Source organism: Ambystoma mexicanum, chromosome 10, assembly GCF_040938575.1.
Source record: "Ambystoma mexicanum isolate Mex_15411 chromosome 10, UKY_AmexF1_1, whole genome shotgun sequence".
Lineage (NCBI taxonomy): Eukaryota > Metazoa > Chordata > Amphibia > Caudata > Ambystomatidae > Ambystoma > Ambystoma mexicanum.
The window spans coordinates 740956114-740974066 of record NC_090932.1 but is presented as its reverse complement, the minus strand read 5'-3'; the positions used below and the strand labels follow the sequence as shown (position 1 = coordinate 740974066).

Here is a 17953-nt window from a genome sequence, read left to right as displayed (position 1 = left end):
GGGGAGGGAGGCTTGAAACAAAGTCTACTTAGAAAAAGGAAAAAAAGTCTGGGGATCTAGAGACTCCACTAGGCATAAACGATCAAAGAGGTCCCGGTCGAGGAGTCAATCGAGGCAGTCTTCATCTTCTTCTTTGAAGGCAAAGAAGAGACGCCATAAGTCTCCCTGTTTTTCATCAGATTCCTCTACGGAGGTAATCTGGTGCCTGACTAGGTTGGATTCCCCACATAAATGGGATGCCTTTAGAGTGGAAATGATGCAGATTTTTGAGAATGCAGCCTCGACCACCTCAAAAGAATCACACAAGAACCATGCCCCTGTCGCTCCTTCAGGCGACTCAGGGAAGTCAAATTCTACTTCGTCAAGGCCGAGTAGTAAGTCAGCTGTTCGTCGAGATACCCAACCCAACGAAAAGGCGTCGAAGGTATTGACTCGAGAATCGAGTCCATCTCCGATACTGTCGAAAAAAGCTTAAATCGTCGAGGCCTTTGATGATTTTGTCGACACCATCGGCGCTGAGTGCTTCGATGCCAAAATCGAGGGCAATTCCTAGTAAATCGACCCCTTTTTCGAAGCCGTCTTCAACACCGTTGACGGAATCTTCGATCCGATTGAAGCCCTTACCAGTTCAGGAAAAAACCTTTAAGACTGTACCGAAAAAATACTTTTTATAGTCAATGTCCTCCATTTATGAAGAGGAAATTGCTTCTGATGAAGAGACTTCATCCTTTGGGGTGCAGTTTGGCACTCAAATGTACCTGAAGAGCTCATTAACCCAGAGTCAAGGATGAAAGACTTCTGTGACTCCCTCCAGTCTGCTAGTGGACTTCACACTTCACCAGAGCTGGGATTTGGCAGGCCTGACCCATCAGAGCAAGCGGATTCAGGTTACAGAAACATTATGAACAGTCACTGAGTATATGGGGTGGAGTAGGGCTTCGTCAGCATATGAGCAGGATTACATGACGGAAATCCTGGACCAGGGACCTCCGAAGGACCCAATCCTACCCTTCCATAAGTCCCTTCAGAGGAAGGTTGTGGCCAATTGGGAAGCTCAAGAATCTGGGCCTGCTGTGTAAAGGAACTTCTCTAAGAAGTATAGGCCTTCTAGCAGCGATCCAGGCTATCTCACCAAACATCCTATGCCTGAGAGTTTAGTAGTCCAGGCTGCTACTTCAACCAAACAATCCTCCTATCCCTCTATCCCCCGGATAGAGACGGCAAGAAGGTTGATGCATGGGCTTGTAAGATCTTCACATCAGGCAACATGGCCTTGAAGTCTACTACTATTACCTGTACCTTGGCTAGATTTTCTTATACCCTGTGGGACTGTGTTGCCATGGTGGCTGATCACATCCCGGAAGGCGAGGAAAGAGACGGCTTCCTGAATATAGTTAAGGATGGGAAGGAGGCGATGGGAGAGTGTCTCCAATCAAGACTGGATACTGCTGACAGCATCAGCAGATCTATGGCTGCAAGCACCGTACTGCACAGGTTTGCGTGGTTGAGAAAGTCAGGGTTTTCACTGGACGTGCAGGCCAGACTGCTCAACATGCCCTTCGACTGCTCGAGGTTGTTTGGCAGCAAGGCGGATGAGAGTCTGGAGAAGCTGCAGACCTCCAAGATGGCGGCTAAGTCCCTTAGCGCCTCCATTCAGCAACTTCAACACCTCTATTCAGGCTCATCTTCCTGGAGGGGTTGTTCTTTTCCTCAGTTGGTAGAGCAAGGGGACAGGCCAGACAAAGGGGGCAGAAAATATTCCCTCATGGTCGACGATCAAGGGGTGTTAAATCAGCCTCAATAGTGGCATCTTTACCCTCAGCCACTGCTGCAGCCGCCTCTGAGCCACTTTGAGGTCTTGACCCACAAGACCCCGGTGGGAGGCAGAATCTCTCAGCATCTGAACGAATGGCGTGGCATTACTTCAGCTGCTTGGGCACTGGAAACAGTAGCTCATGGTTACTGCCTTCCTTTCCAAAAAAGGCCTAAAGATCATCCACTGGGAACCAAATCTGTCAAAATTCCAGATTCGCTCCTTGTGCAGGAAATTTTAACCAATGCTGGAGAAAGGTGCAATAGAACACGTACCTGTTGCGGAGAGGAACAAGGGTTTGTATTCCCCCTACTTTCTCATTCCCAAGAAGGACCGAGGTCTGAGACCCATCTTGGACTTAAGAAACTTGAACAAGTTCCTCAGGAAGGACAAGTTCAAGATGGTTACCTTTTCTCAGATCCTTCAGGCTCTCCAACTCCAAGACTGGTTGGTATCATTGGACCTTCAGGATGCTTACTTTCATGTGCCAATCCATCTCAAGCACAGAAAGTACCTGCAGTTCATGGTTCTCATTATCAGTTTTGAGTTCTGCCATTTGGCTGGCCTCCGCCCCAAGGGTTTTCACCAAACTGATGGTGGAGGTGGCAGCGAGTCTCAGGAGAGGGGGGATTCACGTCTACCCCTACCTGGACGATTGGCAGATCAGGGCTCATCCATCCGAGCAATCCCAGGAACATCTCAGTATCACCTGCTACTCCCTACACAGACTGGACTTCTCCCTCAATTACAAGAAGTCCCCAAAGAACTGACAATCAGCGGTTGTTGGTCTCCATCGGAGTCAAAACTACACATCAACCTTTTGGAGCTGAGGGCAATCAGACTAGCACTGAAGGCCTTCATGCTGTCTGTACTAGGAAAGAATGTCCTGATAATGACGGACAACACAGTGGCCATGTACTACTTCAACAAGAGAGGAGGTGTCAGTTCACTACTACTGTGCAGAGAGGTAATGCAGCTCTGGTTCTAGGCAATACAAGAAGGAATCTCTCAGTCAGCAGTTCACCTAAATGGAGAGCAGAACACGGCGGCGTACGCTCTGAGCAGGCAGAGCACAGTCTCCCACAAATGGGAACTAGCTGAGGAAGTCCTTCAAGAGATTTTCACCCTTTGGGGAACCCCTCAAGTGGATCTTTCTGCGGCTGCTTTCAATCAGAAGTGCGAACAGTACTGCTCAAGGGAATTTCCTCCAAGAGGACCTCTGGATTGGGAATTTCCACTCCTCCACGCGTTTTTCTCCAGTTCCTATGATTCCTCACGTGATCAGGAGGTTGGGAAAGTTCGGGAAATCCATGATCCTGATTGCTTCGGATTGGGCCAGGAGGATGTGGTACCCAGACCTTCTGGACATGTCCATCTGCTCTCCAGTAGGTCTTCCACAAAGAGCGGATCTTCTCTTTTGCAGAGGAAGGTCTTGTTCTCCATCCAGAGGTCAAGACACTCCGCCATCACGCATGGTTTCTGAGAGGCTGAGATATAAGGATTGGGACCTCCCGGATGACATAATGGAGATTTTGCTTTTGGTCAGAAGGCCAGCAACCAAGTCCTTGTACTGGTGTTGTTGGAATAAATTCAGTAACTGGTGCAAGGACAAGAATGTGGACCCTTTTCAATGTGGCACTCCTATGGTGCTCTCTTTCCTGTTGCATTTGGCTAATGTGGGCCTCCAGATTGGAACCATAAAAGGATACCTTGTGGCGTTTTCCATTTTTAAGCGCTCCTCTGAAGAGGTCTCCTATTTCAAAATGCCATTAATTGTTCAATTTCTGAAGGGACTCAATAATGTGTACCCTCCAGTCCCATTTCATGTCCCTGCTTGGGATTTAAACCTTGTGTTAAAATGTCTAACTTGTATCCCTTTCGAGCCTTTACATTCCTACCCGTTAAGGCTCTTCACACTGAAAACTGCACTTCTTGTGGCATTAACATCAGCCCTCAGGGTAAGTGGGTTGCAGGCTCTTTCATGCAAGTTTCCTCATACTACGTTTCATAAGGATAAGGTAGTCCTCAGAGTAAAACCATAATTCCTGCCAAAAGTAGTTTCTGACTTCCATTTGTCGCAGAAAATAACACCATCATCTTTCTATCCTCCCCCTCATTTGGGCAAGGAGGAGGAGAGGCTGCATATGCTGAACCCAGAAAGGGCTCTAAGCTTTTGTATTACAAGAATGGCAGAATTTCACCATGATGATCAGCTATTTGTGGGATATACCGGCCCTAAATTGGGCCTTGCAGTAACTAAATAAACCATATCCCGGTGGATTACACTGGCTATTGGCGAATGCTACAGATTAGCAGGCAAAGACCCGCCGGAAGGGCTTCAAACTCATTCCTCGAGGGGCATGGCAACTTCTGCAGCTCTCAAAAGGGGTGTCCCTATAATTGAAATCTGCTTTATTGCTTGAACTCCTTCCACTCAAGGAGGTCTTTTTGCTAAGGCAGTCCTTCATTCCATTCACAATTAATTTAAATAGTACTCCTTCCTCCAAATTGTCACTGCTTTGGGAGTCTATCAAAGATGAGGAATACGTGGGAGGACACAATCCATTCGAAGAACAAGTTACTTACCGCGGGTAACGTTCTTTCAACTGGATGTTCCTCCCACGTATTCCTCATTGCCCCTCCCAGCCTACCTCACCGTACAATTTACGTGAATTACACTCTGCGTTTCCTGAGAGCTTCTGGTCTGGTGTACGCCTGGTTAGTTCCTCGATTGATGGAACGAAAAAACAGAACTGAAGCCAATGGGCACTGCACAAGCTATTTATACTGCTGATGACGTTAACTCTCCACGGCGGCCCTCGAGGGACATTGACGCCACTACATCGTGCACAGCGCCCTCTGCCGAGAAAAGGTTTTCCGAAGCAGCAAATCTGGCGAGATATGAATATCAAAAATGAGAAATATGTGGGAGGAACATCCAGTCGAAAGAACGTTACCAGGGGTAAGTAATTGTTCATCTGTTGTCCGTGTCATCTCCCTTGATACCATGCCTGCCTCACGCTATTCATCGTTTGAAACTGAGCAATGGGAAGGACGCACTTCCATTGTGTTAGTCGTGGATGTGGCATATTGTCACCTGCTCTAAAATATATGCAAGCATCCCTGTAGTTTCCAGGAAACTTCCACAAAAAATGTGACAACCTCATTCTCTGAAAATGGTCTTTCAGGAAATCTGCAATACAGCTACTTGGGCCTCTTCTATACTCTCTCTAAGATGTTACAATCTGCAAGATGTTCCTCTATCCCATGCAATTTGTTCCAGGATCCTTCAGACTAGCTCTCCATACACAATTGAATCAATGCGAGATTGCTGGGGAGCAGTTTGTCTGGGTACTGGTGTTTGTTTGGTCACAATGCTACATATCATAGAGTTGCATTCTACATATTTAATAATTAAGGAATGTGACGAGGAAGGGGTTGCATGAGGTAATGCAAGAGGTGATGCCATATTGACTATCAACATTACTCTTAGTGCCCACAACTTGCCACATTCCTTGTGACCCTCCCTCCTGGTTCATCAGCCATCTTTGTTACAGAGGAAAACACAGATTGAGGCTGGGAGGGAGGGAGCGAGTGGCTGATATCTCCACTAGGAATCATGGAAAAATTATGGATATTTCATGAGAAAACCGCCTGGAAAGGCAGATTGCCTTCAATAAGTAAGGAATTTGATGAGCTGTGGAAACTAAACTAAGAGCAATGATGATTACCATATGAAATGTGTCACTACCACTTGCTTTTACTCCTGTTTTACTACTCCAACAAGATGCATTGAACACCGACCCATCTTTTGAAAAGGGTGCAATTGAATGCTAATTCAGTGGGCTACAAATACAAAAACCTTTTGCATGCTTGTGAAAAACAAATGTGCATGTGCATCTCTTTCATGAGCATGAACATTACAAGGCAGGTGCTTCATGAAGAAGAACCTAAATGTGCGCATCCTAGGTATGAATGCATTAGTGTCGGGTGCCCCCTCCTGCTATCACACTAAGGGGAGAAGAAATTCAATTATCTACAATAGCTGTTGGAAAGGAATGGGAGAGATGGCACATCTTTCAATGATTGGTGAATGACTCGGAGGACTGCCCACATTCAGAGAGACGACACAGAATCATATCTGGAATTAAATATACATTAACATGTGACAAACCTTTAATGTGCTTCAGATAAGCCACTGAATGTGCATGGGTCAGTTACATCAGTTAAGATAGTGATTATTGAGTTGTTTGGGATTTTAAAAATAAAACAAAAATGAAATTTGTTTACAGCATATTCATTTCCTATTTTAGTTTTTCTGCTGCAAGGAGTTTCAAAATCTATTTGAGTCCCTTTTTAATGAATACAATCAAATGCAAGAAAACAATGAAATTGCAAAGATCTCCATTGCCCCTCATCCGCCCCATGGCAGCGAACTGGAAAGACAGAGAGCAAAGGAAAAAGCAGCACAAAGGTAACGTCGCAATGTTTTTTTTTTCTCGTTTCATTTTACATTTTACCATGTGTATGTTCGCCTTATATTGGAATTATCATCATCAGAGCATCTGTGCTGTTTTGCATTGTATCTCTATTACAACTACACTATATATAAAAATAATTACACACCTGGCAGTCTGGTCGTTATGATTTAGAGTTATTTATTGTTTATCAGTGCAGTGCAAATTCACAATATATCGGAGCCTACACGCATGTCATGCAGGTATGTGCTTCCTCATTGCTCACATATAAGTAAACTCAATTTCTCAGTGATTGAATAATTCAAATCAGGCGTATAATATTTTTGGGGTGTTGGCGCATTTTGGTGGTACAGACGCCAACATATCGCGAACACAATTGCAATAGAGAAGAAAGCGATTCCAGAAAGCTGACTTTGTGGTTGGCGTGGCAGCTGGAAATGCTGTGGCATTATCGGCCAATGCACTCAATGTTATTTCTTGTTCTATTATGCCGATGTAATCCAATGGCTTATTTAACTCATTTTCTCCCCGTAAGGAGTACTGTAACATATCACGTGTCTGTGTCACTTCATGCCCAAGATTTAGCCACCGTCCTGTTGGAAATGAGGGCAGATTTAAACTAGGGGTACACAATTAGATTATTTAACATTTTAAGTAGGAACCATGTTGACCCACAGTGAGAAAGTGAACTCCAGAATAAGGGAGGCTGGGTTGTTGAATTGGCACATTGGAGAATGGGGAGAAAGTTACAAAAAAAACAGAGACATTTCTACAGGATATAAAAGTTGTGTCACTGAAGTGCAAGTGGGACGTACACTAGTCTTGACCCAGGAAGTATGGTTTTAGTGTTTTTATTTATACAGTGCATAAAATAGAAGAAAATAAAAACAGAGATGACCACCAACAAAACTGTCTTTTGCCTTCTTGTCCCACAGTGGTTGCCACTCATTTGACCAGTAACCTAAACGCAGCATTCCTTGACCCCGTACATAGAGCTAAATACCAAAAGAGTCTCCAGTCTCCATGGCCCTCATTATGAGCATGCCGATCCGGAAAAAAGTCTCGTAACAATGGTTACCGGCTCCTTTTCCGGAGTCTGCCGGTAGGGGCAGTGAACTACCGACAGGCCTGTCCTGCCTGTAGTTCAGGCCCCTTCTGGCAGATAATTCACTGAAGCACCGGCACCGTTACTAATGGCACCAGTGCTTCAGTGTTCCCCATTCCACCACTGCCCATTATATCACTGTATTACCGAGATATCGGGCAGCTGAAATGGTAATTTGAGGTTGCCGGTAGGCTGCCGGTACTACCAGTTTCTTACCTGCAACCTTGTAATTAAGGCACATGTCTGGGTCGCCTCCCTGATACTTCTGGTTAATGCACCTCTTTCAAGTAGTACTTGAGCTTCTAGAGTTGGAGACAGGAGTTTCCACCACCAATCTCTAGTTCCCACCCACTCATGCCCCCTTTCATGTAGTGGGTTTCAAAAGGGCACCTGGTTAATGTCTTGCTCTATCCAGGTATATATATTATCAAACAACACAATTGAGCAAGAACATGTAGGTCGAACCAGTGACTCTAACTTGCTGCTTCTGAAATAGAATCTGGACTGACACTATTTGTTCATTTAAACACTGCTATTGCTGTTTAATTAGTTTGCAGTGGATGTAGTGATACACATAAATATTTTGGTCATAGGAAATTCGGTTTTCAACGTATGCATAACATCAAATAAACAATTCTTGACGATTGAATTTTAACAAATGCATTCTCTAAATCTCCTGTTTTGGAGGAAATGAGACATCATTGTTTGCAAGTGTTTCAGGTACAAAGCGGACATATAATGTGACAACAATCAGGGTTGCAAGCCAACATAAACAATACAAGTCAACACAAATGTGTTTTCGGCCTTTGGTGCTACATGTGTGTAGCAGTGGTTGGGTAGGCCTTCATCAGGAAGGGTGAATTCTTGTGAGGGAGAGATCCTATGAAATCTGTCAAATAATAGACAGAACAGATAGTCAGAAGGTGCTGCAAGTGGGGTAGTCTAAAAGTAAGATAGCACAAATGCTAGCGAAGTTCCCACGGGGGAACTAAGTAGATTGCAGTGCTTACCGTAATGCTATGGCACAATGGCGTGCTTCATCAAAGTGTCCAAATACACTAACGGTGAATGGTGTGTGGATCACAGTACCACACGGTTCCTATGGGAGAATTGCCAAAAATACCAGTCAATGGTAGATACTCAGGGTTATGGTCATTATATGGTGGGTGGTATGGTTCTTACCATTCAAATTGGCTGTGAAATCATGGAGCGCATAATGTTGTGCGTGGGTCCCGACGTTCACAGGGTGAAACGGCAGGCCACTAGGAAAAAGAAGAATGGATCCTAGTCAAGAGAATGCTGTACTATGATACCAGCATCTATGTGTACGGCCATTTTGTAAATACGGCTGTGTGACTTGCACAAACGGCTGGACAAAAGTTAGTAACACCACGTGCAGTGGGTACATAGTGTACCTCAGTATATGTAGAAAAATGACCTTGCGTGAAAATCTTGGTCAAAATTATCACCTTGAGCTAGACTGCTAATACTGTACCTCAGTATATGTAAAAAAATTGACAATGCGTGAAAATCTGGGTCAAAATTATCATTGTGAGCTAGACTGCTAATACTGTGGCTCAGCGTGCAAGGGACCAATAATGGCTGCATCCCGTATTTCAGGTAGGAGCACAGGGGGATGAAAAATCCAAGTGTGTGCGCATTATTCACAACGTGGCACTCGTAATGCTCGATTGAACAAACAGTGCATAATATTATTAATACACGTGTGCGGTTAGCTAGTGCTGGATAAAACGATGTGAAGTCCCTGTTAAATCACGAGAGATAGCCAGTCTTTACCTGTCAAGCCGCCTGATAGCGTGAAATGACGGGAGCTCTGCGGTCGTCGGAGATAAGTACGGGTTGCCTGGCAACACCTGCGTTTATAGCTGCGGCCATGTTGTCTTAAGGGTGGCTGTGGATACTGCCTGAGTGGTGTGTAGATTAAGAGTGATACTCTGCCGAGACGAACCAAATAAAATAGATTTTTGGTGTGAACATAATATAATCCACATGTGTGTGCACAACGGGTTTCATACTAAAATAAACGCATTAGGCGAAATACAATGAGCGCCTTGGTCGTCATGGAAACAAGACTCAGGAAAGTTCTGAGTGAGTGGAGATGCGCCTACATTGTTATTATAAGTGCACGTTGTGGCTGAGCCACAATGGGTATTCAGTTACAGCAGCAAATAAAAGATAGCAGTTACAGCATTAAAAGTGAATAGATGAGTAAGTCAGTGATTCATTTTGATCCTGCAAAGCTCGGGAGGTCAAATGTCTCTATACATTCCAGATGGGCAGTATACACATTTTTGGCACCAAAAGGCATATGTCAAAATTAAAATTAAAATACAGGTGAATATAAAAAAACATGATGTAATGGGAGACCATGTGGCTTGTCCGTGATGTAGCAAGTAATTACATCAAATTCGGAGCAACACACCTCACTGTTTATAAGAAATGTTTCCATTCCAGGGAGATGTTTAACCATGCTCTTACTGTGTTGAGTCGATGCACCCACTTTTGTTCAAGTTGGGTTAGAGTTTTGTTGATGTCGCCCCCTCTCCTGGAGGTAGCAACTTTCTGTATAATAAACCATTTCAAATCTTTGTTGGTGTGATTTTTATTGATGAAATGGTCAACCAGTGGTTTTTCTGTTATCTTGTTCTTGATGCAGGAGCGATGTTCACAAATCCTTGTTTTAACTGCTCGCATGGTTTGACCAACGTATAACAGCCTGCAGGGGCACTCAATGATATAGATGGCATGTTTAGTATTGCAATTGGTATGGTCTTTTAGGGTCCAATTCACTTTTCCATGTTTGAAAACTCTTGTCGTTTCTGTGAACTGATAGACGATACATTGTCCACAACGGAAATGTCCTTGTACTGGGTACAAATCCCAGAGCGTTGTTTGTGGTTGAACCGGTTCAGTGAATGTGTGTACCAGGGTTTCCTTAATGTTTCTGTTCTTCTTGAAGGCGAAAAGGGGCACATTGTTGAGAGATCCTGTATTCTTAATCAGGTGCCAGTGTTTCTTGATTGTTTTTTTCACCAGGTTACTCAGTGGGCTGTATGTTGTGATGCACACCATTCTGTCTACAGCTTTTTTGGTTGTTTTGGTCAGACATATGGTTCTATCAGGGTTTGCTGCTCGTTTTTTGGCTTGCTTGATCGCTTTCTTCGGATATCCTGTGTCCAGAAGGCGGGTCTGCAGATCAGTTGCATGTTTTTCATATGTGTCACGATCTGTACAATTCCTCCTGATTCTTAAGAATTGTCCTAAGACAAATTGTACTATATTCCGTCCGGGTGGTAGCTTCCGAAGTGAAGTAGTGTGTTTCAGTCCATGGGTTTCCTGTATAATTCTGTTTTCAGCCGATCTCCTGATCGGTAGATGTGTAAGTCGAGGAAATCTATGCGGTGAAAATCCCATTGCATTGTAAATTTAATATGTGCATTCCGTTGGTTCAATCATTGCAGGAAGGAGGCCAGGTCTTGTTGGTTCCCTTGCCAGGAGGAGGAATACATCGTCGATATATCTTTTCCATAGGACAAAGTGGTCTTTGTAGGGGTTAGTTGTAGCTGTGATGTGTTCTGTTTCGTATCTTGCCATGTAGAGATTGGCTATGTCTGGTGCAAAGATTGCACCCTTGCTCACACCTTTCACCTGTTGGTATAGCTGATTGCGGAAAAGAAAATAATTCTGTGTCATCGCCAGTCTAACGCACTCGAGTATGAAATTGGTAGGGGTGGAAGTGATGTCATCCCTGAGGTCTAGAAAAGTTCTGAGTGCCTCGAGGCTTTCCTTTTGGGGTATTGATGTATAGAGGGCCTTCACATCCATGGTGACCAGAATGTACTCTTGCTGCATAGTAATCTTATCAAGCATTAGGATGGTGTCTTTGCTCTCATGTAGTACCATGGTTCCTTGTTGCATATAGATTCCTCGCTGCTCTGATTTCCCTGCAAGGGGCTCATCCCTCCTCCCACCTATTAAACCTGCCTTGAGCTAACACGGCTTCCTCGTACTTAATTGCTCTAGCTTTCACCCTCTTCTCCTCCACCTCTTACCACTTCCTCTAGCTCTCCACCAGCTGTGTGGAAAGAGGCTTTGGAGCTCAGTAATCTCCAACCCATGGTATGTAAAGCAGTAAATATAGTGCTTCTTATCCTACCAGAAAAAAACGGTGATATTGTGGCTCCTATTGGCCAATCCTATTAATTAATATTGACGTTGCTATTTTTTGTGAAAACAGATTGATGTACCATTTCCATTCCTTAATACACCCAGATTAGGTCAGTGTTTGTCATGCAGATCTGCGCTGTTTAATTCATGATGTTTTTTAGTTGTGGTGCTTTCTCATCTCAGTTGCTTGGTGTACTGGATCAGAGCTGTGTTTTACTGCAAAAAAGCTTTTAACACTGTCTCTTGGTCGTTCCTGTTTACAGTGATGCATAAGATGGCCTTTGGACCCTCCTTTCTTAGATGGGTAATATTTTTGTAAATTAACTCTCACGCCAGGTTCTCATCGATCTGAAAACTTTTGGCTGGACTGTGGGACTTGACAAGGATGTCCACTACTACCCACTATCACTATAAAGTCACTTTAACGTTAATAAGGGTACAATTTGATCCTTACCATAAGATAGCACTTGGAGGGCAAACACTGTTATTTATATGCCAAGGATATCCTCTTATATATTTGAGATCCGGCTTTTAATTTTCTTCCAATGATGGATGAGGTGTTTACATATTTTATTTACTTGATTTAGAGGGATACACAAGGGTTCAGAGCGCAATAACCTTCTTAGGAATTAGCAGGGCTCAAGTTGAGGATACACTTGGGGGAACGGAGTCCACCCACTTTTTACAGCGGGTGGACACAGTCCCCCCCAGCTAAAATGAGAAACATTGAATGTCCTCTTTGACTTTTTGAAATAAAGCCGGCCTCAGTGAACCGTATTCGTCATGTTTGCAGGCCAGAAACCTCATCACTGCACTCTATATAACCTGATGAAAAATAACAAACAACTAAAGGTGAAATATCTAATTTCGGTACTGCAAGTTCCAGGGAAAAAATTTGTATTGGTTCTTGGAGTTTAAAACATGCACACATTTTAACGTTTTTCAAAACACTCCTAGAAGAAAATATCCTCTCTTGGTTTTGTGTGTGTGTGTTGATTTTATGAAAGGCAAATGCCATTTGTCCTGTGCAATGTGGGTGGTTATGCAAAGCTAATTTAATTAAATGTGCATATTTCACCTTGATATGCAAATTTCTCATGACGTCACATCCCATTGCGTTTATTGAGTCCCCCCAGTTTAATTTTTAGGACTTGACCCCTGGGGTTTAGAGTATTTAGCTATGAAACTAAGATTTTGAAGACTACTTATTGGGCCTATTTGGATCTAATGGAATACAATGCTGGTGTAACTATAAATATCTTTATGTAGTAGAGTTTTCCTTGTTAGAATTATAGTGATTGTAAATATTCTTATATGGCCTGGTTTGGATTTTTTTGAATTGCAGTTGCTTTTGGTTCTCTTGAAATGTGTAGTGAAACGGACATGTATTAGATGCCTACCTGGAGTTGTATTACCTAGCTGCACATGTTCAATTCAGCACCTTTTTCATTTGTTTACGCATGTCGACATGAAAAGACCAACGGGGCTTCCCTTTTTCTCCTTTTCTCAGATAAGCTTGCTGAGCACTGCAGTTTGATCATGTGCTGTGTACAGTATCAGCTTAGTCTAGGATTTGTCATAAGGTTGGGATTATTAGCCCTTGTTCAGGAGACATTGAATTATGGAATATTAAGAAACTCGACCCACCCATTTCTAAATCCTGGTCCGGGACATAATTTACCGTCTTAAAGATTTTTTTTCATAAGGCAAGTAAGAGTATTGTGGGAGGTGATCATGTCTTAATGTTTCAGTATTTTCAGCTGAGACCTGCATTCTAGACTTGGTGTGTCTCATTTCTCAATTAACCTCCTTTAATGCACCTATTACCTGGTGAATGCTGTGGGTTGTAAAACGCTGTTTCTATCATTCATAAACAGTGCAGCAGCAGTGGGATCTCCTTGAAAGTGGGGTCCAGTTGAGTTGGGAGTGGGATATTGGTTTTAGTTTCTCAGAAGGTAAGTGGAGGAGAGTATATTGCTGTTCTCATAAGGTCTTTTAGAAATTTTGCCATAAGCTTCTCCAAATCAAAGTGCTTAGTAGAGTGTACTTCGAATGGATTGTCTCAATCTTCAACTGCACAATTTCTGCAAAATGAACATGGTTCTGCAAGATGTCCTCTATGTTCCCACAGTAATGCATATTTTTATCATATGTTCTGTTCTTTTCTGTCCTGTGGTGGCCCAATATTGGTTTCAGGTTTTTAGGGACTACGATTGATCACAGGGACTGACTTAGCGTTGGACACCGTGGGATGTCTTTTGAGGGGATTTAAAGATTTATGATATGATATGTCATTTATAACGCGCCTGCACACAAGTGTTTTCTAGGTATTATCCAAGGATTTATATACTATTGTATGTCTGACTGTGATCCTGGTGATGAGATGTATTTTTTGGACTTTGAAAGGGAACACTGCTTCTTTCTAAATTGTTTATAGATCTTCTGTGGTGTAATGATAATGATAAAACATACTGTAATGTGATACCCTTGCAACAACACCACAGAGATGTATGTTCTCCCCTCAGCACTTATCTTCTTCAAAGATGTATAAGCAGGAACTCTGATGGGTCCGAACATGGTTTATCGCTCCCTCAATAATAGATATGTTGAATCGTATTACAGCCTTATAGACTGAGGGGCTTGGGCCAGATGTTAGGGATGGGGTGTTATCCAAAGCAGTAATGAACCCTCCCATTCTGCCAAGTTCCTGGAGACATCGTAGGGGTTCTGGGAGGCTATGGGGAGACAGTTGGTGGAAAGGATGAGGGAAGACGTTGGTGTGGGGCTCAGTTGTATTCACTTGCCATAGTGTATGCACAGTGGAAGGGGTAAATATATTCAAGTAATCCAACCTGGCTGTGTTCATCTTTACAATCGTAAAGAGTGGGAAGATGGCGGATGAGGATCCATAGCCCGACTGGACATGTAAGCTGAGAATGAGCGGACCGTTGTCACAAACCACCCATAAGTAGTGTCTGGGATGCAGGTACAGGCCAGGCATAGAGCGAAGCAATCGCAGATGAGTTCTAGCTGGGCAGAGCATATGAGGAAGGAAATAGGAAAGAGAAAAAGAAAACACCTGTTGCGTGGCAATGCAGCACGCAGTGCGTTGGTGGCGAGAGGTGCAGCCAATTCTAGCAGGCATACTGCACGCAACTGGAAAGATGGTCTGCCAATGCTAAATAACTTTCCATGCTGGTTCAGATACACAAATTGCTTGGCAGCATAGCATCCAGTGCGTACGTGATGAGAGGCAGTAAGATGTGCAGACAATGGTAGGGCAACCTCTTACTTTGATGATGACTGACACATTGCTGATACTGAGCAAAATTGCACAGAAGGCAATTAGAGTAGCAGCCGATTAGCCGATTATATAAGAAATGTATAAGCGGATGGAGACAAATGCATCCAAAATACCAAGAATGCTCCAAGTGGAGGAAATAATAGAATGACCCTGCCGGCTAAATTCAGGGAAGTTCCCTGTGAGCCCATTTCAGCATGAAAGGATTTAGAAAAATGTTATTTGTTGGCCATTGGTGTGGACAAGTTCTCAGATGAGTGGAAACATGCTAAATTAGTTAACTGTCTGGGCATGGATCGTTAAGCTCATTCCGTATTGTGAGAAACCAAAGGGTGTCTCACCTGCGAGTCCTCAGGGTCTTGTCATCCAGGTGATATGAAATGATATGATAGTTTATTTATATAGCGCCTATACACATTGGGCCTCATTAGGAGGTAGGAGGTAAGGTATTACCGGCACCGGTAAGGGTGCCGGTGCCGGTAATCCCTTACCTCCATATTCCGAGGTCCTTAGCGGGTCCCTTCCTTAACGACTGGTCTGACCAGGTGTTAAGGACGGGACCCGCTAAGGGACTTCAGAGCTAATAACGGTACCGCAAATTGCAGTACCATTATTAGCTACTTCCCCATTCCCATTGAGCCCTATGGGGGCTTAAATGGGAATGGGGTATGGTTCTCAGAATGGGGACTTACCAGGTCCTCCAAGGTTGGAATGACCCGGTAAGTACCCATTCCGAGAACCCGGACCCAGTATGCGGTAAGGGGGTAGCCATGGTGCTAAAAGCACCATGGCTACCTCCTACCTCGTAATGAGGCCCAATGTGTTTCAAAGCGCTTCAAGGCAAGGGCGGGAACAAGGGAAAATACGACGACATTCTTACAGGCCATGAACAGTAAGGATGTGAATTAAACTATCGTACTCGGCCTGACGACATTTCAGATAGTGCAAGAGCTAAGACATAGATAAGGAAGGGAGGGGGAGAGTGGGAAGGAAATGGAAACAGACAGGCGACTACCATACTAGGGCTGACGACATTTCTGGTAGAGCTGGAGGAAAACCAAAGGTGAGGGAGAGGGGTGCAGAAAGGGAGGGGAGGAAAAAAACGAGCAACTATCGTACTAGGCCTGACAACGTTTCAGATAGTGCTGGAGGGAGGGGGGGGGGACAGTAAGGGGATGGGGGAGCGACAGACAAGGTTTCTATCATACTAGGTCCAGGGACAATTCTGATGAGTAAGTGCATAGAAGAAAGTAAGAGGAGGAGGGGAGGATATAGAAAAAGGGAGAGGGGAGGGGAGAACAGAGAGTAAGCAGTCAAAGAGTGGAGAAGCAAGAGGGGAGAGTGAATACAATTGCAGAAGTCAGTAGTAACACATAATGTTGCAAGCCAGGATACAAGATGAAGATGGGAACAGCATGAGTCAGGGCCACCATGAGTACAAGATGCAAAGGAAGTCCAGCATGAGAGTTGAGAAAGGGTGACGCACCGTGAATCAATGAAGTCCGTAAAAGTAAAATCCAGCATTGGCTCCAAGACGGTGATGGTGAAACCAGAATGTATCAGGACAGACTCCTGTGTGCGGGAACGGGGGGCACAAGGGAACAACATAAGGGGACCAGAGAGGATGGGGATGGCCTGTGGGGACAGAGGGTGTAAAGACATGTTGGTGCATGCTTACCTGCTCTCTTAGCAGGGGGTCGGACCCCGGATCCTCCTGGTCCGAACAGGTCTAAACAGGAATTGCCCTTTTCTTTGACTGCACTTCACTTTGGACGCCCTTGATCCAAGAGTTAAGAGCAGGAAGTAAGAGGCAGGGCCAAGAAACGGCCATCGCTTTTAGATCCATTTCCTGTGGGTGGACCAGTGAGGGAGGATCACCTGGTTGAGGGGTCTTCGGGTAGTGGGGGTAAGGCGACCGATGGTGAGACGCAATATCCCCCCCTTTTGGGTGCATCTGGCCCATCCTATTTCATTGCATTCTCCAGTGTCGCAACTCCCCCCTTTTTACACAAAAACTGGTCTGAGGAAGAGGGCGATTGAGAGTAAAGAGGCTAACCCTTACACATCTCATTGGACATGTCCCGCTAATCGGGTCAGGCAAAGTCAGACCCGAAGTGTAAATACCTGGTGCCTATTAGCTCTCCTCAGACGGGTAAAAGGCAGAACAAGAGACACACTCTGAGCAAGGTAGAACACGAGCGAGAGCAGAACTTCAGGGACAAGAGCAAAGGGTTGAGAATCCCTGGAGTTCCCCGCAGGAGCTAGCTGCCACCAAAAAGCTTTGAAAGACACGTGTAGAAGGGCATATCTCAGACAAGACAGTAAGACTGCATTGTGTTTCAAGGACGCCAGCGGCCCTCCGGGTTAACGACAGAGTTGGAGAGGCAAGGCCAAGCCTGTGGTACTAACCTTGACTCGAAAAACTACAAAAGACAAGAAAGAAATGCACACAGCCGGTGAGTTGGCAAGCGATTTGAAACAATAGTGTGTGTTAAAGAAAGATTGAAGTTGAAAAAATATATTGCATGATTGAAGGCTGCACGCAGGTAGATGTAACGCAAAGAAAGGCAGACCTCTGATGAACTTTGAATTACTGATTGCTGTGAAACCAGCCATACTGAGTAGCGGAGTGGTCCGGCGAAAGGAAGTAGCCCACTTAAATGTCTCCATTAAAGGTGAAATGTTGTGTTATGAAGTGTTAAGAATCTCCAAAAGAGACCTGGTTTGACAAGATCAGTTGCCCGTTGAGCACGTAGTGTAGCCGAAGAATTCTTCCTGACAATGTAACTCCCAAAAGTACTAATGGACTGTTTGGGAGGGAGATTGTCCGGAAGAAGCAATAAGCCCCGGAACACAGCTGTCTGCACAGAAAGGAAAACAATATCAGACTACTGGTAACAGGATAAATATTAGGCAATACCTTCAGAAAAGGTTTCACTAACTCACATAATCGGAAAAACCTCTGGCTGTGGGATTTCAGGCAAGTTTGTGGCGTAATCCTGTAGCAAAGATAACACAGGAGAGGAACCTTAGATGACTGTAGTAGAAAAAAGGATAATACTTGTAAA

The 17953-nt window shown here is 44.3% G+C and overlaps 1 protein-coding gene across 2 annotated transcripts in view; it reads left to right on the top strand.

Annotated features, from left to right (window-relative positions):
• ERICH6 (glutamate rich 6) overlaps positions 1-17953 on the top strand; it is a 701982-nt gene that overhangs the window by 283847 nt on the left and 400182 nt on the right. For both annotated transcript variants that reach the window (XM_069618380.1, XM_069618381.1), the window contains exon 7: positions 6127-6287. In XM_069618380.1, coding sequence (XP_069474481.1) covers positions 6127-6287 — 161 coding nt within the window. The remainder of the gene's footprint in view (positions 1-6126; positions 6288-17953) is intronic.